Genomic DNA, 27,825 nt, shown 5'->3' with positions numbered 1-27,825 from the left:
ACCCACCTTGGCCTCCCAAAGTGCTGGGATTACAGGTGTGAGCCACCATGCCTGGCCAGTGTTCTTAATTAGTGGATATATGAATCCCCTTCTGCAATATAGCTGCACAGAACTAAATCCATATGCAAATGAATACAAGTAAAACAAGGGAAGTCTGAATAAGATGAGTGGAGTGTATCAATATCGGTATCCTGCTTGTGATACTGTATACTAGTTTTGCAAGATATTGTCATTGGCAGAAACTAGGTAAAGGGTACATAAGATCTCTGTATTCCTTACAACTACATGTAAATCCATAATTATCTCAAAATAAAAACTATAATTGTTTTAAAAGTACCATAGGGCTAAACCAAACATGACTGCAGTCTAAATGCACCCCTCAACCACCAGTCTGTAACCTGAAGTATGGTGGTTTTGAGCTTCTCACTACACTTGTATGAGGTAGGCATAATGTATTCCCATTTACAAATAAGGAAGCTTGGTATCCTGAAGTGCCTTGTCCAAGTTGTTAATGTTAGTAAATCAACATATTCTGTTATAAGATTTTGTTGGCATAACTTTGGTAATTGTTTGGGGGATAAAAAATAGTCTCTTCTGATTTCAGCTACCCGTTAACTTACGTGGGGTAACGTCTCGATGAAAGGATGTATGTTGGCAGCTTTGGCTGCACTCACAATTTCATCCTGTGATACAACCCGGCTGTTGTCTCCATAGGCAATATTCTCGGCAATGCTGCAGTCAAATAGGATGGGCTCCTGGGACACGATTCCGAGTTGAGCTCTGAGCCACTGGACATTGAGTTTCTTTGCTTCTTGACCATCGAGAAGCTGAAAACCAAAGTCCACAAACTATAAGAAGGGTTTAAAAAAGAAAAAAAAAACTAAAAAGTTACTAGATTGTCCATTTGGAGGACTGTTGCATGAGGGCATCAGCAGCTGCAAAACAACAACCCTCCAAGACTTACACCATTGAGGCCAGCATGGCCAACATGATGATTTTTATGGTGATTAAACCATCCCTATCTTGGTCTAATTGGCAAAATGGTAGCAGATTTGACCCTCTTTTTTCACACTTCTGTTTGTCCTTGTCTGCCCTCCTCCAGCCATCTGTGTCCTACTCTGCCTTAAAGAAGCCTGCATCAAGGTGTCCCACTCAGGTCTGCTGTCCCCAGAATAATTCTAACCCTTCACCTTGACTTGATTTCCCCTTCCCCCATGCACAGCAGTGAAAAAGCTGATCAGAAGCAGGGCCCCCAGATTCCAAAAGTTGGTTGACTCAGGTCCTACCTCTACCTCTCTTTTCCCTGAAAACTACTAGCCTTAACTTTCCCTCACCTCTCTGATAGCACTAAGGACAAGAATCCCATGGAAAAGGAACAAGTTACAAAGGGCAGTGTCTTTGGGAGGATTCTTTTTGCTGGCAGTGATGGTTTTGTTTTTGTTTTACTTGCTGTAGGCGGGAGGCATGGTGCTCCTAGGGAAGTGTTGTAATATGTACTTGAAAATACAGCCTTCTGTAACGTAAAGGTTACAGGCAAAGGAATAGACACAAGTCCAGCTAGTCTTGATCTCAATAAAGAAAAAAATTCCCACCATAGTATCAGCACATCATATTTACAGAGTTTTGGTGAGCTGGTTTGCCCATGTTTCCTGCAGAATAGTTATAATAGCAAAGCAGAAGATTTCCAGGGAGAAACAACTAAATTAGGCTTAACAAGGCTGATTTGGGCTTAACAACTATTAATAAAACAACTTGAACAAGGCTTAACACTTCGATGACTGTCTAATGGGGACAGGCTCCCAGGGCTCTGTCGTGGGTGCTGTCCCAAGGTTATGGCAGATACAAGCATTATCGGTAAGAGTGGGTCTCCACTCAAGGAAGAGAGCCAGGGGCTACATGCTAGAAAATCAATGACAAAAGCCAAATATGAAAGGGCTAGAGGTTGAGGATCAAAGTCAAAGTTCGAAAGCCTAGAATTCAAGGTAAGAGAAGGCAGCAAAACTGAAAGCGGTGGGGAGGCAATAAGCAGGTAGCACCCTGTTTTGGAAGTCAGCTTTGAATTTGGGCAGGAGTCTGTAGTTCATCTTTATAAGCCGGTAAGTCAGTATTTGCTTAGAAAAATCAGGCTGACTGGAAAGGCCCATGACAGGGTAAAAATTAACCTTATATTCAGTATTTTCTGAGCTAGCCTGAATTCCAGACATTCTGTCCTATTGTCCCCATATATTTCTCAGATATGGTGCCAGTTTGGGGTTTATAGAATGTGGTCATTATATCAAACAGGATTCTAGGTCTACGTTTGTCCAATATTTTACATTATGACAATATTGGTTGGGCCAATTAAAATATAGCCTTCAATCAAGTTATAAGGAAATGTGCTCACCACTGTCCCCGCCAAGGGGTCATAGAACCGCTCCAGGAGCTGGACCACCGTGCTCTTCCCACAGCCACTGCTGCCCACCAGGGCCAGTGTCTGGCCTTTCTTCACCTCCAGGCTCAGCCCCTGAAGCACTGGCACGTTTGGTCGGGTGGGATAGTTGAACACGACTTCATTAAATGTTATATTTCCTTCAAATTTATCCTGAATAAATGTTGAAATGTTGCTATTATAATTGGCCTGATAATTATTGGAATAAGAAATATTATTTCAAGGAAACTTTACCAAAGACTGTAGTAGAGAAACATAAAATTCACATTTGGTATAGTTCTGGTGCCAGTTAATATTGATAGCAAGCTATTACGGTGTGAAATGAAGGTGAGAGATAGGGGTATAGGTGAGATTAGACAGAAAGTCATTACCATGAGTTGTTATCTAACTTAGTTTCTGACTTCTTTAAGATATTCATTTAGCTTTCCCAACTGCTTATTCTGAAGCTGGAATCAAGCCAGTGTCCAAAAGACTCTAAAGGCTTGGAAATTTAGCAACAGTTTCTACCTAAAGTTTCAGTGGACAGCTCTGATGGCAAACCCTGGCAGTTTCTTAAGTTCACTTTCTTTATCTCACTCACTGGGCACAGCAATTTTATCAGAACATGAAATACCTGGGAAAGTCCTGGAAAGACTGTGTGAGTCCCAGTCCCTTTACCTACACAGCTGCTTGTATATCACAGTGTGTAGCATCTTGTGTCATACAAAGAACACTCAGATGTGAGTTTAAGTTACCTTTATAGATAATAAACCATAGGATTATTATTCTCATTGTGAACGAACTGCCCTTCTTACCAATTACACCTAAACTATTATAAAAGTGATTAAAGTCAAATTGCTAATTGCGTTAACATGGCAGAATTATACCTTTATGTAGAAATGACTAAATTTTTGTGGAAACTATTCAGTTCTAATATATCTGGTTTTCCTTTTTTTTAAATTTTGATGTGCTAAACTTCAGGATCCTTGAAACCACCTATAAAATTTTTAAATGCCAGTCAAGTTGCCCAAATATTAGCTATATAAATATTACAAATTAAATGAAACACAGGTTGGTATAATCATCACAAACTTATCCTGTAGCTATAATCTAGCAGACAGCAAACCTTAGGGAAAAATTGATCAAACATCATCAGGCATCAGAGAACTTACAGGCTTCAGCCCCTCTTCACTGTAGCTGTCAATCAAAGGTTGTCTTTCAAACAGCATGAATAAGTGGGCTGCAGACAGCTTAGCTTTAGCATAGTCTGGAGCAAATGAACTGGCATGTCCTAGAGCCACTGCACCAAACACAATTGCAGAAAACACCCTAGACAGAAGTAGAGGAATTCAAAAATTAGCTTTTATAATTAACTCCATGATGTTTGAAAGTCTAAAGGTACAGTGCTTACCAGTATTTTTTCCCTTTACTCCTTAATCATTCCCTTTCTCCCCGATATGCATTTTCATAAAATTCTAGTAACAAGAGAAATCTAGGAGAGGGGCAAGATCCACTTCCTGAGGGTTTGCCTTTTCTCGACTTGCTTTCTGATTTCCCTTTGCATAGTAGTGCCTAATTTCTTAGGACTACTGTGACTTCCCAAAGGTTTTTACTTTCAAGAAGAGGCTTATAACTGAATCTGATCTGTGAGCTCAGCTAATTTTAGTTGCTGGTTATACTCTTTTTAGAGTTGAGGGAATTGAAGCACAAAGTGTGTAAGGGCCTTGGATCAGTTCCAAGTAAGCTTTTTCTAATAAAGCTCCGGCCCTGACTTCCAGTTTGTGGTTTCTTCTATACTACCACACAAATGATAATCATCATCACTGTAAAGAATTTTTGTTAGGGAAAATTAGCCTTTACTAGAAATAGCTTTTTATTTATAAATAAAATAACTATGCTATCGGTTATTATGCTTAGTACCTGGCTGATGACATGGTCTATACACCAAACCCCCATGATATGAGTTTGCCTGTATTAACAAACCTGCATATGTATCCCTGAACCTAAAATAAAAGTTGAAATAACTTGACAGCACTCTGGAAAAAAAAAAAGTTACCTTAAACTAAAGTTCTATTTTCTAATTATATGCTGTTTAAAGATGGATATTGATTATGACAACTTTTAGGAAGGGCTAAAGATCCTGAGATCTACAACTTCACAAAGCAATTTACTTCTGATACCAGCACTACCCCAGAGAAAGGAGTGGGAGTTCTCTAGTAATAATGGAGAACTTTAAGTTTTCACCTCCAAACTTCTAAAGCTAAGACATTAAAAATGGGTTTTAATACCTAGGGGCTGGGATGAGAGGTATAGTAAAGCTTTCCTTTAAATACTTGATGAAAAGGTGAGCTGCCAAAAACTAAGTTTTAAAATAGTGATGAACAACCCACATGTGGCTGCATAGCTTCCCTGTACTGCCTAAAGCTGTCTTCTAGGTTTCCATAATTTAACATTTCAATGATTTTAAAAAAAGAAAGGAAGCAGGATTAATGTAACTTTCCAACAGTTTTCACTTTCAGAAATGTTCTCAATATTTTTTATACAATAAGTAGTTGTATTCTAAGTTGTAATCCCCAGCTGCTAGTTCCATTTATCCCTCAAAATCACTCCTCACTTTTTACCCATCTCTACCTTCTATCCCCTGCTCCATGTCTGGGGATTCCAACTATCATGAACTGAATCAAAAGGTTTTCTTGTCCTCTGGTTTCATAGGATGTGGCCAATGGAAGGCACAGCAGAGGATAGGGAGGCTGGAAGGGAGTGAGGCCAGGGTATTTGTTTCTTTGGCTTCTTTCTTGTCAGATTGCTTGTGCAGTTGCTGTCCTTCCATCAAAGACCACAGAAAGCACCTATGCTGAGTTCTGGCTATCTTTCCCTCCTCTTGCCTTTAGGCTTAGGGTGGTAGCAGTTTCTAGCTGGGTATTGCTGGGGTGTTAACTTCCTTCTTGGGTACTGCTTACCTTAACACTTCCCAGGCCTTTGTAAATAGACCCTTTAGCAAACTCATCAATTAACCCATTTGCTGTGCCATTTGTTTCCTGCTGGGATCCTAACACAAAGACTATATAGATACATTTTTTCATGGTAATTTTAATTTTGGATGAAAAAAACCCCAGCTCTTACACACTTTCGCTTTTTTGTCTTGACCCTGTTTCAAAAATGGCTGGTCACCACTGCTTTAAAATCATCCCATCAGAGTGGAAACATACCAAATGATCTTAAAAAGAGTGGCTTCCGTTTTTCAATCCTAGATTGCAACCTAAGGGAATGTGCTGCGCACATTTTAAAAAGAAGGCATCAAACAGAAAGTAGTTCACCTTGGAAACCAAGGAAAAAGGAGAGGCTGAGAGGCAAAGGTTGGCAGGGCTGTCTCATCTCAGGCCTGGTTAGGGAGAGAGTGCCTTTGCCAGGCTTCCATCAAGTATTCCCATCTCATTTTCCAGGCCATGTTTTGGTTGTAGATAATAGTAAGCTATATAACCCTGTTTTGAGTCCATGGTCACCAGCAACTTTCTAATTATGATTTTTTCTGCCTATATTCTATAATGAGAAAATTTGCATCATCCTGACCAGGATTATATGTACAACTAAAACTGTGCTTTCTGATCATTTTCATAAGCTTAATTGTAGCCTGCAAAATGAAACTGCACTTGGAGTATTAACAAGATCAGATCTCCGTGCCTGCCAGGATGGAAACTGTGGTAAATTTAAATCCCTGACCTCATCTTTGGACACAGGAGTCGTTTTTTTCCTACTCTAAACTTTTGTATAAACCTACTAAAACCGTATTATAGAATAATCTTAATATTTCTAAAGCTACTTACAGAATAACATCTCTGAAGCGCATATGTCCATTCACAATGAGATACGCACCAAATCGAAAACAACCGGCATAGGAAAAATACATAAATGCTTGTGAGATACTAAAAGTAATTCCATAGATGTGTGCCTTCTGCACGGAATTCCTGAAAAGCAAATCAGTATACTTGTAACCATCTCTTCAGCCTCCCTTAGCGCTGTGTAGTGGAAAGAGCATGGCTTCTAAGTCTGGCCGAGTGGGTTTAAGTTCCACCTCCAGTTATATTAGTTTGGGTAAATGGTAACTTCTCTAAACATTTATACCATGGAAATAATCACTGTAATGTAGAATTGTTCTGACAATTAAAAACCATATAAATGTCTAGCACAGTGCCTAGTTCACAGTGGTTCCTCAAATGATAACTGATATTATTACATATTAATATCTGATGACTCCAATGTTCAACTCCTATTATGTAAGCATAGTTGTTGTTTCAAAAATACCTAAAATGTCAGAATCTGAATTTAAGTTTGAATTATCTAAATGTGATTTACTACTATTATGTTGTTTCCTGTAACTAATTGTACGCTGTTAGGTTAAAATTCATGTTTCAGATTCACAAAAGTCGAGTTGAGTGCCTGAAGTTTACATAGACATACACCAGAAGTCCTTTCCCAAACTAGATCCTGCCAGCCCCTGTATATAATTTATTTTGCACAGTTTCTAATTTGACCTCATGCTATACTTTATTGGCTTCTGAATCCTCCAAAAGAACTATAATTGCGTTACTCTCAAATATGAGGGCATTTTTGGCAAAAGGAAAAATTCAAAGTATTACTAATTTGGATGGTTTAACTTATGTGCTGTGAACATGGTGTTACAAAACTTGAGCATTCTGTGATGCTATTGAATCTTTAAATTATAACGAAGTTCATAATTAGCTTCAGCTTTCTATTCTTCCTTAACCCTCCTTGAAGTTTAAAATAGGTCATCATTAATGGTGCATACATGTTTATATGTCAAACATCAAATGGACACGAAGATGTAGCTGCATGTTCTTTAGTATCATATGAAGTGTGTATAACTGAGGAGATGGCATAAATTGAGACTTTCGAAGATATCTGTTCAAATTTGCAAGTGTTCAAAACTACTGTTCCAGTCTGCAAAATTGTAATCTAAGTTGTGTTCAACTTTGTTTGTGTTAAAACATACTCATTTATAAAATCAGGCTGCAGTGGAAATGAGTGGCAAATGGTGCCATTAGGAGTTTCTTGAATTGCTCAACTATAAACCACTGAAATAGGCTGTGTTTCTTTATCTTCAGAGTAGGTTGGATCTGGTCCTCATTCAGAGAACAAATGAAATACTTTCCTCTGGAACATACCCAATAGCAAGTCTCACTTTTGGTTCAGTCTACACACTGCAAAGAAAGGTTTGAGCAATTCCTCAAAGGAATGTTTGTCTTAAGCCACCCAGATAGGTTATTTATGTTGCCTGCACTGATAACCAAAGACTGTGCAATTCTCTATATCTTTTACCTCTTGGAGACCTATTCTTATTGTTTGCATAAGATGTAAAAAATGTAATTCTGTGTCCTAGTCACATCAAAAAGCTACTTATTTTCAGTGACAGAATTATTGAAAAAAGGTCACCCTTATAGTCATATCATTGTTTAGAGCAGCAGAGCTTTTATTATCTTTTTGGGACAATAATTCAGCCTTAGGAAAGCACTAGGTTCTTAGCAGGAATCATATGGTTCATTACCTGTAAGGTCCATACAATTTTTCAACATACATTGATTCAAATTTTCTTTCCTGGGTCAAAGACACAACTGTCCTAATATTTTCTATTGCCTCTGTTGCAATCTGTAACACAGAATAGACCTTCATTAGAAGTGGTGTTTTTACTTCTGAAATAATGAAAAATAAGCCCTAGGGCTCTGTCAAAAGTATCCTGATGGTTACATTGATAAGCTTTAATTTCCTTTAAATTAAAAACAAAAGGCATAATCTGTTCAAGACTAGCTTTATGACAAAACTGGTACTTCTGGCTGTGCTAAGTATGGTAGGCAAGTCTTTGTATGCTCAGGAAGGCTGATTAGCTAAGGGCAAGAACTGTGGCCTGGGAACCAAGGGCCTGGTTCTATTCCCAGCCTGCCACCAGGCAGTTACATGACTGGCCTTAGTCACAATCCCTTTGTCGCCTGGCTTTCTTCAAAAGGCAGAGTCCTAGAAGAAAGGATTAGGCTGTGATTTCTAAGGGCCTATTGGAGCTGCCAATTATTTCCTCCCTGAGTATAACTTCTTATAAAAGCTGTCCACCCACAATGGGAAGGAGATCCCAATTATAAACAACATGAGCATGCTTTAAATCCATGATTAAATCAGAGGCAGACATCTGACTAATCTGGGTCAATCAGATTTGGTTTCCTGGCCCTGGGACACAAGTTTGAACCATGAGGCCCTGTGGCTCCAGAGGCTGATGTCACATTGGGTATGTGTAAGAAGCTGGTCTGAATATACAGCATCCGAGGAATGGAATAGATGTATAGGAAGACTCAGATATTAGAGCCTGTGGCTGTAAGAGCCAGTTAAACACAAACTGCCTGTATTTCTTGCACTTTGGAGTGTCCTTATATCAAATCGCTTTTATCCAAACCAGCCAGAGCAGTTTTCTGATTCTTATAGCCAAACCGCCCTTGACAAATGTTCATCGTCTGTGACTTAGCTATTTAGTCTAAATCTTAGTTCTGTAGTTGAGTCATCTAAACCATCAGCACACAGAGCATAAGATCTTAATTTTAGGCTTTTAACAGCTTTAAGACTTTTTTTTTTACCTCAGTTCTTGCTTCTGTAATGAGCTGAAAGGAAGATATTTGATGCTTGAGACTGAATAACCATAGATTTTTTGTTTGTAATAAAGATAAACAGATAGCAATTACGAGAATAGAGAAAAATTACTGAGCTTTTACTATGTCCAAGTATCACCTCATTCACCGATATGATCTCATTTAGTCTCACAACCTTGAAAGATAAATAGTATTCCTATTTACACAGATAACAGAACCGAGGCACAGAGAAGTTGACTGAATTGCCTTAAGTTCTAAAGTTAGTAAGTAGCAAAGCAAGAATTCCAACCCAGGCTATCTGATGTGGAGTCCATGTTCCTAAGCCATTATGCCATTCTGCTACCCCTGCTGTGTAATTTACACAAGGAGAAACCAGTAATGACTTGACACTTCTCTTGACATTCTAGTCATGGGTCAACTGCTTTGCGGGTTAGCTCTGGCACAGAGGGCCCTTAATCTCAGTGACCAGACAGGGCCTGGGTCAAGATGGTTATGAGGCAGTCTTCCCTCCCCACTCCCTGCCCAGTTACCAACACCCTCACTACCAAGCCCTTTTTGGAAAATTGGGATGGGAATACCTCAAACCCTGTTGTACTTTAACGATGATGAAACTGTACCCAGGTAAATGAGAGCGTTTCTTTTTAAATAAACAGTGATTTGGGGTTTTTCTAGAACCTTCTTTCCAACTCTTATTCTCAATCAAGTGCTGACTAACAATATTGAACTATGATTGAGCTGCTGCTATTAACATTTAAAAAATTTTTAATCTTTCATATTTAAAATATTTCATATTTCATATTTAATCTTTCATGTTTCATAACTCTATTAGGTTAAAGTAGCTACTAAAAAAAATTAAACTGGCCAGTCTGAGTTATTCAATCTCTGATCCTTAGAATAACAGGGTTTTAGCTGGAAGGAACATGTGACAGTATCTGGTATAATTTTTCATTTTACTAAGGTAGAACGTGAGGACCAGAGAAGTTGGGGATCTTCTCCAGCCTCACACACTGTGAGTAGCAAGACCAAAGCTAATAACCCAAGATTTTGTTTTGTTTCAATACTGCTCAATTCTACCTGCTCTACTCTGACAAAATTCTAACAATTAATGGAGTTAGGACTATTAACTAGATTCAAGATGTTTTCTATCATGTAACTTGTCTAAGAAAAGTTTATTTTCATTCCATCCAACTGACCATTCTCCCATATGAAATGTGGAAAGAAGCAGGATTGAGGGGTAGAGGAGGAAACAGAGCTACACAGTGTTTCTTCAGCAGTTAGTTGAGATACTCAGAAGTCAAGGAAATGATGCCCTAAAGTACCTACAGCCAGCAGCCAAGAGAATCTTCAAGAACTCTGGACACCCAGGGGTTCCCAAGTCCTGGGAACCACATATTGTCCTAGCAAGCTCCAAGTCCTGGAGAGGATGCAGCGTGAAAATGAGGAGAGTGCATTCTTATGGGAACCTGGAGATACTCTTATACCTAATGCTGCATGCAGCGGCAGCTGATGCTGATTACAAGAGGAGAGGAAAGGATTTCACGAGACATAATTGGTTTAGTGGAAACACGGTTGGTCCGAATGTTAATCTTTCCCCTTAATATGGCGCCTCTGAAGCTAGTCACTCACCCAGTCTCTGACGCCTTCTTCCCTATAGAGATACTGTCTGTTCCACTTCTCATAACTAGTGAAGGTCATTTGCAGTAATGCTTGTAAAAGGGCTTTGCAAAGTGCAATGCTACGAAACCTATATCACAATTTATATTTATTATCTGCTTCACTTCCTCATGTTTCAATAAAGGATAATAATTACATAAATAAGACTAAAAATGTTCATGGGTATTATCTACATTTGAACATTTCAGTGCATGTACGTGTAAATAAAATGTTTATGTGTAGATTTAGACACTTAAACACATATAAAGAGACCATATGGTAGAGGTAAGAGCTTTGAAACTAGACCTGAACTTAAATCCCAGCCAAATCTCTAACTTCTGTTTGAATCTCAGGTTCTGCATTTCTAAAATTGGGATAACAATAGTGCCTGCCTTATAGGATTACTGTGAAGATGTAATAAATTGGTGCATATAAATACTTAGCACAATAACTGGCACATAGTAAGGCTCAAGTAAATGTTAAGCCCAATTGCCATTATAGTGAGAACCACAAAAATCGAGGCATTACTCCCATCTGGTGGCTTCCATCTTAATTATAGAAAACACAGCCAAGAAGAGGATCTCTTAAATGCCAGCCCATGTCCGACCCTGAACAATTCACTTACAGTCTTCTGCATGAAGGTTTGTGAAACAGGGATGACATTTGTCCAAACAGTAGCATTGGGACATGAAGTAAAATGAAATGCACTTTGAATATTCAGAAGTTCTTTATCATAACTATGTTAAGTGCTTTCTATAGGCTAAACGTTTTATGTTAATCACCTTATATTTAAGTTCTAGACATTAATACAGTAAAATATTTCATACACAATTGACAATTATTAGTTGTAGTGAGCACAAACATTTAATTATTAAAGCCTGCATATCATGATAAATAATTCAAATAAAACACATGTCTAAAAACAACACTTACACCAATTGAAACCTTATTTGACCTACCTTTCCAGCAGCTTCCAGTTCTTTTTTATCTCTTTTGGCATTTCCAGCCAACAATTTCATTTCAACAATTCCTGATACAGCAATAATTGGAACAACTGCTAACAGCAATAGGGTTAACTGCCAACCGTAGATAAATGATATGATGATACCAGTTCCAAGGTTAGCTATATTCTGTGCAATTAAAGCCAACCTGGTTCCTGTGGCCTGGAAGAGAAAAAGCACAAAGCAACTGTAGTTTTAAGCTCCAAATGCATGTGCTCCAGCCTTAGCCTCTTGGTCAGAATGATGAGTGGGTTCTGTGCCTGAGCTACATTGGCTTACTTTCATTACAATAAACCCACAACACCTGTGCTTAACTCATGAGGCTCTGCAGACTTTTCTTCATTGTGCCTTTACACTCTCACTCCTCTCCTGCCCACCTGAACCAACATTCTAGAACCAAGTAATCAACTTCTCTGCTTTGTGGATGGGCACTGCGGGTGCATGTATTTTTTCATAGATGCAATGTTCAAAGAGGAAACTAACTCCAATGTACCTGGGCAATTTTAAATACCATTTAATTCAAAAATGTAAAAGGGAAAGAGACCATCTGTTGTGACAAAGGGTACGTGTCCTAAGAGACAATCCACCACAAAGCACATATAAGGATGAATTAGTGTTGTACCGCTCAGAAAACAAAGGTGGCTGTAGCAACATTGCAGTTGGCTCTCTGCATCCATTCCTTCTTCTCCTGTTGTGTGGAAGCAGTGAGCTGCAAAGTAATCCACCTCAGCTAAAGGGGTGGGGATGTAGGCCACTCAGAACACCGCCATCCCCTGGAGACAGTGGTTCAGGGTAGGGCATGTGACCCAAATTAGTCCAAATTAGATTTCAGCAAAGGGTTTTTGTTTGGTGGTTGAGGTAGAGGTGTGTGCTCTCTTTCCCTGGATGGGAAATAAGGAAGTTTGTAGTTCTAATTACTATTAGCAGCCATCCTGTGACTGCAGGGAATCAGCCTTGGGATAAAACCAAAGCCAATGATGGGAACCTGGATTCTGGATTAAATCTGGAGGGGGCAGTGAGTCTATCAACCTTGAAGTTTAATCTTCTGCTTATTGTTTACAGCAGTTTTGATTTGAGCTATCTGCTATTTCTAGCTGGAAGCATCTTAACAAGTGTGGGTATCCTGTATGCTTATCTAAAACCATGTTATGTAAAAAATTACAAGTAGAGTGCAGTCTACATACTCCTTGGACTTGGGCAGCATCCGTGGCAAGTCTTGTAGAAAGTGCACCGGTACTGTTTTTATGGTCATCAAACCAGCTCATGTCCTATGGCATAAAATACACTTTTATATTAGTTCAAAATTAAAACAAGCAAAGAAAACCAGACAAAGCCTCCCAAAGCTCCAATGCTGAGGAAATTTAGGGGAGACCTCATATGCAGTGTAGAGTCCCTGGCCTTGCTCTGAGCACACACCCCCAGAATCTGGCAGAACCCAGCTTCCTGACTGCTCTGTGGTAGCAGGGAGAGCATCTCTGGTCTAGGGGGGCAGGGCTCACCCAGATGGCTGCCATGCTCTTTGCCAGCTCCACCCAAGGCTGGGAGGCTGGTAGGCATTCCATTCACCCAATCATCACGTCTTTCACTTGGACACTTCTGCCCTGATATGGTGTTGTCTGTCATAAAGGGTGGTGGAGCTGTCTTGGACATGTTGTTCTGATAGATTCTAGGCAGGAGAAAATAAGCCCTGGTTTCTCACCAAGCTTTTGTTTTTTTTTTAAACACTGATTAAAAGTGTGTCTGATCTCCAGTTAGCCACAGGGATAAAAAAAGAAGCATGTCTGAGACTTGATTTTAATTGTAAGCTACTCATCCATGGCATCTTTTACCTTCACATAAAATAATTTTTCCTGCATAGCAAGAGTTTAGGAGATACTGAAATAGGATTTGTAAACAGATTTAATCAGAATATACTACCTACTATGTGCTCATTTGTGAACAGAAATGTAATCAGTTCCTGTCAATTGAATGGATAATATTCTGGCCCTCTCTTAGGCATTTTCTATAAAAATAGATAATTCATGTTTGCATATTTTCCTACGTCATGCACTAGAATGTGAACTTACCAGGAGAGCAAATAACGGATTGTATAGTACCAGCCACCAGCACAGTGTCTGATACATGATAAGTAATGTTTGAATAAACAAACAAGTGAATTAATGTGAAAATAGACCTCAAATAAGAAATAAACAAAACTCAATTATTAACATTTGAGGATACCTACAGTTAGTATGGTAGATCGTGGTACATGAGATTAAATGCTACCAACTAGCTTTTTCTTGGTTTAAAGATATCCTGGAGTCTCAATGGACTCACCAGGGCCTGCACAGGATCCAGCAAATAGATACAGGTCTTCGAAATGATAGTGTCTACATGGAGAGAGATATTTACAGAATAAGCCAAAGCCACCCAAATAAAGCCTATTTCTATGAAAAAAAAAAACAAAAAAAAACAAAAAACATGAGAGGTCTTTAGCTCTTGAAGGACCAGGACAATTTGCAGGACTCTGCCCCATCCTTGCATGAATACCCTGGGGGGAAAACATGCATATCGACATACCAATAAGAACAGTAAGAAGCTTAATATGGAAGAAATGTGAACGATCAGAAGGCATTCTCCGGCGCACACTCCTACCTGTCTTAGCATTGCTTTAAAAGCCATTGACCGCAGTCTCCTGGTGAGGATCTCGCCAGCTTTCCCAAACATGAAACCCTGGTTGAGAAAAAAGGCTATGGTCTCTTTTGATCTTTATGTATGTAATTGCACCAGACCAATCATGTTCAACTTTTATGTAGTAAAGTTATGAGTTGTTTTACAGTTGCCACGGATCCTCAAGTCATGTTAATAACCTGAGCAGCCCCAGATGAATCAAGCATGCAACCATAGCAGAAACCTAAGTGCTCCGACAAGAATTAGGGACTGAATTAAGAAGCAGACACCACATGGCAGGATGCAGGATTCAATCAGATTGAGCTCTGACACTACCCCATGGCAGGATCCAGTCAGATGGTGCTTCCCGGCATCACATCATTACAAGATCCAATCAGATCACACTTCATTACCATACGCTTATAAAACCTGACCCAGCCTCCAGCTTGGGGAGATACTGCTTTGGGATCTATGCCCTGTGAGCTCCTCACTTGTGACAAGTTATAAAATTCCTTTGCTAAATCCTCCTTGATGTGGTCATTGGGTTGAAACCCACCAAGTGACCACACCTGCCCGTTGTGTGGGTAACAGTGGCTAGTATTCTGACACAGGTGCATATATTCACATTGATTTTACATTATTTGTATGTTAATTATTTAAATAACAAAAGTCCAGGACCAAATACGAATTCAAAGCCCCCACGTCAAATTCATGTACTGCAAAATCATCAGTATGCATTAGAATCAAAGGCCAAAAATCTTAAAGGTGTACAGTTCTGGCTTCTAAACCATTCTAAATAGGTTTATTTTTCAAAACTTTGAAGGACAACATCTCAGTGACAAAGATACTGTGTTTAACTACAACATTCAGTGTGTTCCTACTACTTCCTATAAACCAGTTAAATACAGAAGTAACAAAGTCCTACACAGGAATTCATTTTGGCTCATGCAGTGTAGAGGAAGGATGTCCTTAGAAACAAGATCCAAATGAGTATGCTGGTTCCTGGTCACAGCTCCACCTGCAGCCAGATTGGGGAACAATCAGGGTACTCTTCCTTCCCCAGCCTCTTTGGGACAATTTCCTACTTTCTAATTACCACATCCAAACTGGAGAGGAGTCCAGATGTCTAGAAGTGGGCTTACTTCTGGGATGTGTGAGTCTCCAGCCACAGTGTGAGTGTTGGGGTAGCCGTGCCGAGGGCACACGGGGGAGTGCACATCAGAACTGTTTACTAAGCCAGGGGGATGATGATCAGTGCACCCCGTGAATCAGCCCCAGGTGTTCCTCGTCCAGGACCAGGCTTCCCTCCCCCTCCATTTGCTGGCGGATTGCTACAGGTTCTATGCATCAGCCCACTGTTCCTGCGGCCCCTGAAACACATTTTCTAGCTGCACTCCCTAGCATGCCAGGGATTGGGGCTGGATCAGATCATTGAGTTGCATCTAGTAGGGCAATGATTTCTAAATAAAAAACTTGGTTTACTTTGCCATTGGCTCAACAATAATAAAAGAGAAGCATGCTGGCACGACTAGGAAACACTATTTTGCTGACTTGATGGATTGTATTATATTTGAAAGGCCTATGTGGTGCCTGCCCACTGGGTTAAAGAGACAAAAGAAATTACAGAGAAGTCTAACTGGGTAGAAAAGTACAATTAGAGAGTTTGACTAGTTTATTTTGGCCAGGTCTACAACATTAGAATACAAAATATTATGTTCTTTCAAATAGTTCATCAATTAAGTAGGAAAAGATCAGAGAAGTTACTTGATTTTCTATAAAGAGTAACAACAGAAAAGAGAATGCTATTGGACTGTACTTTCCCATTTCCCAACCTACTGAATTTAAGTTACTCTTATGTTCTGCAGTAAACTGAGGTCTCTTGTCCTTGGTAATGAATGTTTGCTGAGGGCAAACTTGTAATGTAATATAATTTAGGACACAGGGAAGTCACAGTTCCCCCTGACAAGGAGTCTACCCTCCAGCAGAGCCTTATGCCAATCGTGTTTGCAATTTATTTCACTGTAAGAATTTGGAAGCTCCATTAGGTTTAATTTAATTTCTCTAATTAAATTATAAACTTGATGAGAAAGGCAAATCATGGGTACCTACCTGAAGGAAGAAAGTAAAAAAAGAAATAATTCCCAGACATAAGAAAAGCAAAGAGAATATGTTGCACTTCTGCTGCTTTACTGCATCGTCGCCTGGTCCAAAAATCTACAAAAGAATATTTAAAACGCCCACTTGGATTACATAATTGATCCTTGTTCATTCCTCTCATAAATAGTGGCTTGAGTGTCACATGTTTAAAACTAGGCTTCAAATATGTAGGGTTTTGATAATTGTGGTAAAATATACATAACACAAAATTTACCATTTTAACCATTTTTAAGTGTATAATTCAGTGGCATTAAGTACAGTCACATTGTTGGGCAACCTTCACCAGTATCCATCTACAGAACTTTTCACCTTCCCAAACTTCCCAAACTTTTTACCATTACAATGACTCCCCATTCCCTCCTCCTCCCAGCTCCTGGTAATTTCTATTCCACTTTCTGACCGCATGGTTGTTAACATAGGTTGACATACTGCATATGGACTGTGAGTGGTTGCACATTTTAGCATTTGTTCCTCTTCCTATATGTCCCTTGCTCCCTGTGACTCCTCCCTGCCCCAGCCCTCTGCTTCTCATTCCATCAGGCTTCCACCCAGAAGGGCCTTTCCTGAGCATCCTCTCTTAAACAGCACCCCCAGCTAACACCTATTACCCTACCCATCTTTTAAAACACTTGTTATCCCTCAACACATTACATGTTTGTGGGGCTATTTTTTTATTTGTCTGTTGCATGTCTTCCCCGACAGAAACCATGCTGTTTGAGGGCACAACTTGGTTTATTTGTATACCACTGTATCTCCAGTGCCTGGAGCAGCACTAGGCAGATAGATGCCCCAAAATATATAGTCCACATTGCCTTGAATTGCAAGAGAGCCAGAGCTTGCTTTGTTTTGAAACTTTAAAAGATTTGGAGGAGGATCTTTTCTAATTTATTTATTTTTTGGCTTGTGGTCTTAATTGTGGATCACTGTCCAACATCACAAAAATAATAAACTCGTAACATGATGGAGAATTATTTATCCTCCACAACAAAGTCTCTCCAATAATGTTAGAGCTTGACTAAAATTGTAGAATATGAATTCTGGATTTCATGGAATTGATGGAGGCTTTATATTTGTGATAACTTCCTTTAAATATCCCCCAATTAATTGAATGATTGGCTAGTATGTTTTCTTTCTTAGTCTTGGACCCCCCAAGCCTCGGAAGTATTGCTAAAATGTGGTGGCTATTGCCTTTTGAATACTTACTACAAGGCACGCACTCTTAAATGCTTTCCAGATAGTTACCTGTATAATCTCTTAATCCTCAGCCATGTTATGAAGTAGATTTATTGTATAGATAAAGAAACTGAGGTACCGAGAGCTATGGAGTGGTGAGGCCAGTCTATACCCAGTGCCTGGACTATCATTAAACTCTATGACTTTAACCCCTCCCTGCTCCACTCTCTCTCCACCTCACTGTGCGACATGTACCAGCTTCTCTACACAAACAGATTGGGGATCGTTGTCTGACACCAGTTTCGCCAAATCAAGAGAGCCTTAGAATGCCTTCTTCATTGATTTTACATTTTATAATTTCATTAATATCATAACTTAAAGTGATTCAAAGGCTACTTATCTTTTCCCTCACAGCTTTTCTCAAAAGGGATTTAAGGACTTTGGCTTAGTTTAATTTAAGGTTACTTAATCCCAGAATGGAGCCAGTCAGTGAGGTTGGGAGAAGCAGCAGCTGATGAATTGATTTAATTCAGGCTGTTATGTGATGTTTGCAAACTTACCGCTATGATCTCTGAGAATATGACTGAAAATGCCGGCTGAAGCCCCCCATTGACAATGGCACATACTGTTCCCACGACAAAGTACGGCCATTCTGTTTTATTCAGTTTCAGGACCTTCAGAAAGGACACTGGTGGCACATTTGCTTCCTAGAACATATAAACATCAGGGCAAACTGGTGATGACACAACAGTTACTAGAGTCTGTAGACATAGAAAAGGCATGGCCGTTGCCCTCAAAGGACTCGCAAACTAGGTGCAGAGAATGATAAGCAAACTATTAGAGAGTAGGACAGTATATGATAACATGTTAACAATGTTTACTGATTACACATCATAAGCTGAGTATGGGTTGTTCTGCCAAGAAACAACCTTCATGGGGTGCTTAGCCCGTCCCTATTCTGGCCTCAGCAGACTGCGAGGTAGCAGGATCTGGGCACAAATACCTTGGCATCCAGCTCTGGAGTTGCACAACACTGTGTTGGTGTGACAGTCATGGCTGGGCCACATGAGCTAAGCTGCAGTTTTCTCATATATTATGATACAGTCCTGCCTCTCTAACAGGGATGATATCTGGGTCAAATGAGACAATACACCTGAGTATATGGATAAACATCTTTGTAAATGTAGGAAACCATTACTAACTGGAGAACATGGGCTTGGCCTCCTCACCCCAAAACCTTGCCTTTTCTGTGCCATATTTCCAACTCACAAAACCAAATTAATTACATTCCTTTTCTCTTATCACACTTTTCCCTGTGCAGACTTCTCTTATTTCATAGCTTAGCTTGTTTGTGATTTTTTTGTTTACATATCTCCATTTCTAGTATGTAACTTTTTTTTAAGGTAAAGATTATGTCTTTATATTCCTAGAAAGTAGTCCAATTCCTGGCACATACAAGATTCTCAGCAAATGTTTAATTAAATGTCTGGCCAAGCATGCAGGATTTAGGTCTCATAAAGAATGTTCTGATGATAGAAGCAGTTTAACATTAAACTTGAGACAGAGGTGACTATGGAATCTCAAAAGCTTGAGGTCACTGAGAAAGGTTATATTTATATCTCTATAAAACAGAGAATATAGAAGTAGGTTTTACTGAGCCTTCTTTCACATTACCCATTTTTTCTGTATTTCAGGGTTTTTTTTTCCCTCCCTAGTTAACATTATCTTTAAGTCCCTATCTCCAGCATAATGAATCAATCTTTTTCTTGGGTTACTGCTCTTCAGCACACAAACAGGTCCCTCTAATCAGACTTAATCTCTCCCTCTCTTTTGGCACGTTGTTTTCTCCCTATGATGGTACTTGGGACAATCTTGTTGATTGCAGCATTTCCTACCTCCCCCTCTTCTCTGTGCATTTCTTCAAGAGACGCGCTCCTGTAAAATACTGGAGTTTAAAGAGAGAGCAAAATGACTCTCAAAATAAATGAGGAAATGAAAAGTGGACAATTCCATAGCCAAAAGAGGGGAAATTGCTTATCTTACTTATAATAATGAAGCTCCAAAATGGTACAATTATTATTCTTCTTTCTATAAATATACCAAGATTAAGACCTCTAATAGAGTCCTTGTAATTTCTGCAGTAATAGTGTGCACAGATAAAAACAGATGCAATGAATTATTGGTAGAATTAGTTTTCTCAGGCCAACACAAGAGTAAAAATAAACTCAGCCTTCATCAACAAATAACATCAAAATATATCAAAACTATATCTTGAAATAAGGAAATCTTTTTTGGAATGGATTCCCTCTCTATAATAAAATTGTTTGTTCCAACCTGGGCAACATGGTAAAACCTCATCTCTACAAAAAGCACAAAAAAATTAGCCAGGTGTGGTGGCACACACCTGTAGTCCCGGCTACTCAGGAGGCTGAAGTGGGACAATCAGTTGAGCCCAGGAAGTGGAGGTTGCAGTGAGCCAAGATTGCACCACTGCACTTCAGCCTGGGCAACACAGCAAGACCCTGTCTCAAAAAATAAAATTAAAAATAAATAAATAAATAAAATTATTTGTTAACTGGAATTAATAATCTCCTAAATCCAACGTTGCTATTTCTCACCATTCTCCTCTTTTTCTAAGTAAGAGAATTCCAATCTAATTTAGAATGTCAATGCATACAGCAAAAAAAAAAATTGAATTTTCCATACTCATTGCTAAGTATGGCCATGTGATTGAATTATGACCAATGACTTATAAGTAATAGTATTGTGTGGGAATTCTGGAAAACCTCTTTGTTTCTTTCTGTTGCTTGGACCACAGATGTGATAGGTAGGGCTTCAGGAGGCACCTTAGATCATAAGTGACCCTGAGGATGGAAACCTGATGCCAGGGTAGTGCAGATAAAGATGAAGGGAGCTTGTGTCTATGGGAACTGTAGAGCTACTGCTCTAGCCTTGGGTTTTTCACCTCTAAGATTTTGGTATGTGAAACAGAAATGAAAACTCTTAAGTTGCTTAAATGGATGCTATTCTGGGTTTCCTAATATAGATAATCAAATGTAATCCTACCCAATAGAGTATGCAAATATCAGGGCCTCTCATTTTGGACCAGTCTTATTACCTCTGGACCTCAAAGATGAATGTCAAATTTCATTTTAATATTAAGCATCTCAGCATAAAGACTACATTTCTGGATTTTTTTCCTTTGAAAATCCATTTATAATTGGAACTGATTTCAATTCATTGTCAAGTACATTTAAAATTTGAAAGTTTTTTTCTTTACAAAGCGTATGGCTCGTAGTAGCAGTCATCTGTGCCGGAAAAATATTTGCAAGGCTAAGAATTTCAACAATTGGGCCGGGCGCGGTGGCTCACGCCTGTAATCCCAGCACTTTGGGAGGCTGAGGCGGGCAGATCACGAGGTCAGGAGATCGAGACCATCCTGGCTAACATGGTGAAACCCCGTCTCTACTAAAAATACAAAAAAAAAAAAAAAAAAAAAATTAGCCGGGAGAGGTGGCGGGCGCCTGTAGTCCCAGCTACTCGGGAGGCTGAGGCAGGAGAATGGCGTGAACCCCGGGGGACGGAGCATGCAGTGAGCCGAAATCGCGCCACTGCACTCCAGCCTGGGCGACAGCGAGACTCCGTCTCAAAAAAAAAAAAAAAAAAAAAGGAATTTCCACAATTGTAGCAAAACTACAAAGTAAAAGACTTAATTTAAGTGAAAAACAACTTACAAGTCCATCGGTTTCCACATCAAGGCTATTCTGACACATTTGTGAATTTTTAAGGTTTTTCTGAGTAGAATGCCTAAATAGGCGAGATTTCCAGCCACTTGGGGCCATTCCAGTGGCAGCCTTTTCATCATTTAGTTCAAATTCTTCTGACTGGATCTGGCTTCCTGATGTCTGAAAGAATATCAAGACATTAAAGTGTGTGTGTGTGTGTGTGTGTGTGTGTGTGTGTCTCCACATGGATGTAACCTCCAAGTTTAGAATCATAAACAAATTTGGAATATTACATGTATCAAGCTTTCCAGATTTCCTAACTGCTTCTCAATCAAGGATAGCTAGAAAACTAGAAAGTATAGAAAGGTTAAATTCAATTTGAACAATAAGAAAATTGGAGTATAAGAATATTTTCTAAAAATTTAAAGACACATTTTTCATAATCCAGAAGGTATATAGGAATTTACTTAATATGCAATAATCCAGCGAACAAGTCATGGCTACCAAGAAAGGGAAGAATTAAAGCTACAAACAAGGAAAACTGAATCAAAGGGCCTGGTCACTACCCACAGGAGGTAAAACTGTCTTCCTCGACTGGCTGAGTATGGTCATCTTCCTTCTTCACAGTCCTGCTCTGATGCACACCTCGGCCCACCAGACCCAACATGCAGGCTCAGCCTCATTGCTGGCTGTGAGATCAGTTCTCTTTTTAATGGGAATGGGGGCGGGGGTGGTGATCTAAGGACTTCTAGTTCACTGCCTAGTAAGGGTGAGGGAACATCAAGCCCTGCTGGAGTTGACTTCGGTCTGGTTCCCTATTTGCTTCCTCCATGTCCAACTACACATCTTAATAGTTTGTTCAGGGTCTTAGTCCTTGTAGTAGTGTCTTGTTCTTGCTCCTCCCTTCAAGACCTGCCCTGAACCCAATCCTTTGGCTAGTGCCTTACTGTACATACAATAGCCAATCATGATCTCTTAGTTTTCCAGTTGCTCATTCAACATCTGACAGAACACTGCCCATGTGCTTATATATTGCCTTGAACCACATTGCAGTGATATGTTCTGCTTGGTGGACTTCCTTATTTGCTTATTACTGAATCAATTTTATACCATCTCTCAACAAAAACCAACCTAGGCTACAGACCTTGTAATTGATCCCTTGCATTCTCACTGCCATCTGTTCCCACACTGCTACCAGATTTATTTTCCTAAAGGGCAGCTCAAAATCATCTCCAGCTTCCCACTACCTGCCCAAGCCTGGATCCCCAAAAATCTAGCTCATGGCAAGTCAAACCAGACCACCTCTCATGAATACCTCCCCAGAACTTTTCCTCTTTTTGTAATCTCATCCATGCTATCAAGAGGTCCATCTCAATGGACAGTTCTTCCAATAAGCCCATTCAGATTTTAGCTTCCTTCTATGACCAAATGAACATTACCTGTCTCTTTCATAATATTTTTTCTGTGCCTTACCTAAAACACTCAGTTGGTGTTGGATGCTTCAGCTGAAAGGTCATGGAGCTCCAAGCCAAGATAGCCACTTTTCCACCAGGTGTTAAAAGGTATTTAAAACCAATAGCCCTCATTTCTTCCACCCAGATATACGACAGTTGTCTCAAAGATTTAATTGCAAAAAAGCAGAACAATAAATGCTGAAAGGAAATGGGGTGAATATCCTTTTGGAGAACAACCTCGAATCCTGAAGACATGGAGGAAAAAACTGACAACCTAATTACATACAATTTTAAAGCTTCTTTATGGCAGCCAAATACAACAAAGTGAAATTGAAAGGAACAAAGCAGGAAAAAAAAAATCTCTCCAATACATGCAAGAGAAGAGTGTATTTCCTTTTTATGTAAAGAGTTCTTAAAAATCAGTGAGAATATTATGAACAACACAACAGAAAAATGTCCTAATACAGGAACAAATACTTTCACAGAGGAAGAAAAATATAAATGGCCAATAAAAATGTGGAAATAACCTCAATCTTATAAACAGTTAAATTTGAAGATACTGTTTAACTCTTAAGCTGGCAAAGATGAAAAATAAATATGAAATGGCTATCAGTGGCTATTTGTAGGGATTTGGCTTATGATGACTTTCAAGTTTCTAGAATGTCCATGTTTGGATTTTTAAAAAATGCTTGATTTTTAAAAAGATGCATTACCTTTATAATCAGAAAAAAATTAAGATACACTTAAAAGAAACAACTAAGAGCCAACAGTCTACCTAATGGAAAAGCAGTGATACTTCTTCTTAGAAACAACACCAAAACAAGGTTGAATGAAAACCAGGTTGGTCTTTGAGACTTGAGAAAAGAGTACTGCATTAGCTTGAGCATCTGCTGACTCTCAGGCTCACAATGGGTCTTTTCCTCATTTCTCCAGCCTCTCCAAGTAAGTGGGAGGGCAAAACTCAAATCAGAAATGGGAAATGTCGGGTACCCAGGTGGAACCATTCAAAGGGGCTGAGAATCACAGAATGCCAGAGCTGGTAGAAATATCAGAGGTCATCTTACCTCAAGCCCCTGCTCATTTAGCAAGTGAGGATAACAAAACCCAATTTGGTTAAATGACTTGCTCAAAGCTATTGCCTAGTTGGTGACAGATTTCTATCATGCCAGACCACTCACTGTTCAGTCTTCAAATGTACAACTTTTCCTAAGAAAGTAAGCTTGGGAATATGATAGAGAAAGGTCAAAGCTGTCTGTATCTCTTTAGCAGTCCCCCAATCCAAGTCCTGATGGAAGCAGAGGTCATTCTTACAGAGCTTATGGCAACAGGACAGCCAAGTGGTTATCTCACTTGAGGATTCAACATGTCATGGGCAAAATCACAGACCCTTGGTAACCACTCATGAAATGAAAACTAAAATGGATTTAAAGTAACATTTTATGCATTCCTAACTAGTGAAATGACAAAGACCCTTTATGGTGGCTAGGCCATATGGTAGCATTCAGCAAAGACACTATGATTTATTCCCTCCACTGGAGAACACCCTCTGGCAAGTGCAAGCCTGAGTTATAAAACTTTTCATCATTTCATTTGGTATTTTCATTTGGGGGAATTTGCAAATTTTAGTAACCACCATTTATCATCATCTAATTTGTGTCAGGTCTTTTTTTAAAAAAAAAAAAGAAAAAAGAAAAACAGCTTTTTTGAAATATAATTCACATTCACAAAATCCACCCTTTTAAACATTTTAGTGGGTTGTTTTTAGTGCACAAATATTCAGATGCTTATTTTTCTAAACTTACAGCAACCTCTCATGGTAGGTTTGGTATTCCAAATGTAGAAACGAAGGCTCAGAAGAGTTAAGTTACTTGTCAGAAAGCAAGGCAAAATTTTGACAACCTTTTTTGATCTACTTGTGCTCACAGTGGCAATATTTAAAACAGAGAAATACTGGAAACAGACCAAATATCTAACTTTAGAAAAATGACTAATTTCACACATTAATAAAATGAAATTCTGAGCACCCATTAAAATAATAGTATGCAGATGACGTATATCTGAAATGTTAAGAAAAAAGAACAAAAATATATGTGTACATACTAATTACAGTTGTATCAAAGCAAATGTATATGCTTTCACAAATAGAATCGTTCATAGGATAAAATATTCTTAGGTTATTTATTCTGCAATGTTGCTCAAGTGACTGAGTATAATAACATGTCTTAATAATAAGAAAAACCAATAGTTACCAATGTAAGCTGTTTTAGGAACTAGAGTGAATGAGTGCTCTTTCCTTTCTTTTTTCTCTGAGATGGAGTCTCGCTCTGTCACCCAGGCTGGAGTGCAGTGGTGTAGTCTCAGCTCATTGCAATCTCCACCTCCCGGATTCAAGTGATTCTCCTGCCTCAGCCTCCCAAGTAGCTGGGAATACAGGTGTGTGCCACCATGCCCAGCTAATTTTTGTATTTTTAGTAAAGATGGGGTTTCACAATGTTGGCCAGGCTTGTCTTGGACTCCTGACCTCAGGTGATCTGCCCACCTCGGCCTCCCAAAGTGCTGGGATTACAGGCATGAGCCACTGCACCTGGCCTGCTCTTTCCTTTTAAAAGACAAACTATTCACTTCCTAGAGTCACAAATCTTGATGATGGTCTTATTAGGATCAACTGGGAAACAGTTTTAGATCACATGAGACCTCCCTCAACCACTAGAGATCCTGGCTGGTCAAAAGGAACCCTACAGCAGTGCTCTGGAAAAGGCTGTCACTTGTCAATGACTTCCCTAAAATGTTTCTGGTAAAGTCTCTAGCATTCCATATAACTCAGAGCCAGGACTCCTCAGATAAGTGTGAAACACTTCTCTCGTCCTCTGACTCCCAAAACTCTGATCATCCCATTATGGTAGAAAGGACCTTTTAGTTTGACCGTATTCCCCAGGCAATTAGGAATCTGTCCTAAGGAATATATCCATGATGTTTTTGGCACTTTCCCCTATTTTCTCACTTGCCACCTCTTTACAGATTCTGATTTAAAGTCTCAGATATACACTTTTAGGCGTCTTGTTGAAGTTTCTTCTTGCTCAGTATAGCATTCACTGGATCATATTTTAATATTTAAAGAACATTATATTGAGGAGTAAATAGCAGAAAAAATTGCTGAAAAGCAAGTACCTGCATTTTGACAAGTTTAAAGTATACCCCTTCCTTCTTCATCAGTTCGCTGTGGCTTCCTTGCTCCACAATTACTCCATCCTCAAACCCAGCGATGACATCTGCATTTCGGACCGTAGACAGTCGGTGTGCTACCACAATGGTGGTCCGGCCTTCTCTGGCCTAAAAGAACAAAAGTGTGGTGCATCAGGGTTACAGTATTGGCACACTGTCAATTAACATGCACAGTTAAGCACTTGCATGAATGCTGTTTGTAGATGATTAGAGAGTAGTTTATACTCCAGATCTCTGTGTGATTATGACAAAGGTATCACTCTTCGTGAAAAATTAAAGTCAGACTTGAGTTTGGGACCAGACAAGTGGCTAACCCCTTCAGTAGGAGGATGGATGATTTCTCCAGAAACCTATGGTAGTGTCAGTGTTTACTTAAGAAAAACAAGGGTTTGATCCTTCTTCAGTGTTTTCACACTTGTCTCAGAAGCCCTAGCTCTTAGTTATATGGAATGCTAGAGACATTACCAGAAATATTTTAGGGAAGTTACTGCCAAGTGATAGCCTTTTCCAGAGCACTGCTGTAGGGTCCCTTTTTAACAGCCTGGTCTTAACTAATTCTGATGAACTGAAGGCAGGCAGCTTAGGTGAAAATGTACCTCGGGATCAGGACTGTTAAAATTATGGTTCAAAAACCATCCAAAACATAATCTCTAGAGGAAGGCAAGTAAATCTGCTCTTTAACAAGTGCCCTAGGTGATTTTTATGCATGCTAAAATCTACAAATCACCTGTCTAACTAGTTTAGTGGCTTCATATGTTTGCTTGGTGGATTTATAAGTGGGCATTTAAACCCTGGATAATGCCAATAAAAGTATTGATATTATATCATTAATAATGGCTACTCTTTCTGACACTCATTAGCTCTTTTACCCAATAGCTTAAGATCACTCCTACTCTGAGACAACCAAACCACATCATTAGGATGGTTATTAGAGAATAGTCTAATTCACCTAAGTGGTTAACATATAAATTAAAAATGAGAGGCTAGATTCATAATAGGCAAAAAGTGGAAACAATCCAAATATTCATCAATTGGCAAACAGATTTAAAATGTGGTATATCCATACAATGGAATATTGTTAGGCCATAAAATAGAATGCATTTTGATTCACGTCACAACATAGATGAACTTTGAAAACACTGTGCTAAGTGAAAGAAGCCAGTCACAAAAGATGACACATGGTATGATTTTATTTATATGAGATATCTAAGAATAGGCAAATTCATAGAGACAGAAGGTAGATTCAGGGTTGCCAAGGGCTAGAGTGAGGGTGGAATGCAGAGTGATGGGTTTCTTAATGATGTGGTGAAAATGTTCTGGAATTCGATAGCGGTGATGGTTGCACAACCTTGTGAATATTCTAAAAACTCTGGAATTGTATATTTTTAAAGGGTGAGTTTTATGGCATGTGGTTTGTATCTCAATTTTTAAAAAATAGCCATGAAAATTCTGAAAAGGAAGTTAATGAGAGGAGTAATGAGAAGGAAATATCTCTAACAGATGTTAGTAGATAAAAAGCTACAGCAATTAAAATAGTAAAACCTAGGAAAAACCAGCACGTGAATGGGTAATTTGATCAATAGAACCAAATGGAGAGTCCAGAAATAGACATAAACCATCTAAGAATTTAATTATAATAAATATGGTACTATCTATTGGTAAAGAAAAGGTGAATTATACAATAAATGGTATTGGGACAATTGTGTAGCCACTTATTAAAGTAATGTGGTATTTCTA

General features: G+C 39.1%; 1 protein-coding gene across 3 annotated transcripts in view; it reads right to left on the bottom strand.

Annotated features, from left to right (window-relative positions):
- Window positions 1-27,825, bottom strand: part of ABCB4 (ATP binding cassette subfamily B member 4) — an 83,115-nt gene that overhangs the window by 12,138 nt on the left and 43,152 nt on the right. Inside the window, exons 15-26 of one of the 3 annotated variants that reach the window (XM_055272841.2) lie at window positions 26,035-26,196; window positions 21,422-21,592; window positions 18,248-18,394; window positions 16,467-16,571; window positions 14,343-14,420; window positions 12,893-12,976; window positions 11,667-11,870; window positions 7,971-8,071; window positions 6,232-6,372; window positions 3,580-3,736; window positions 2,384-2,581; window positions 621-848 (exon numbers count right to left, since the gene is read on the bottom strand). In XM_055272841.2, coding sequence (XP_055128816.1) covers window positions 621-848; window positions 2,384-2,581; window positions 3,580-3,736; window positions 6,232-6,372; window positions 7,971-8,071; window positions 11,667-11,870; window positions 12,893-12,976; window positions 14,343-14,420; window positions 16,467-16,571; window positions 18,248-18,394; window positions 21,422-21,592; window positions 26,035-26,196 — 1,776 coding nt within the window. The remainder of the gene's footprint in view (window positions 1-620; window positions 849-2,383; window positions 2,582-3,579; window positions 3,737-6,231; window positions 6,373-7,970; window positions 8,072-11,666; window positions 11,871-12,892; window positions 12,977-14,342; window positions 14,421-16,466; window positions 16,572-18,247; window positions 18,395-21,421; window positions 21,593-26,034; window positions 26,197-27,825) is intronic. The other 2 variants (XM_055272842.2, XM_055272843.2) reach the window with 2 other exon arrangements.

Source organism: Symphalangus syndactylus, chromosome 3 (assembly GCF_028878055.3).
Source record: "Symphalangus syndactylus isolate Jambi chromosome 3, NHGRI_mSymSyn1-v2.1_pri, whole genome shotgun sequence".
NCBI classification, from domain to species: domain Eukaryota; kingdom Metazoa; phylum Chordata; class Mammalia; order Primates; family Hylobatidae; genus Symphalangus; species Symphalangus syndactylus.
The sequence above is the reverse complement of the archived record's forward strand: the minus strand, read 5'-3'. Positions and strand labels throughout refer to the sequence as shown.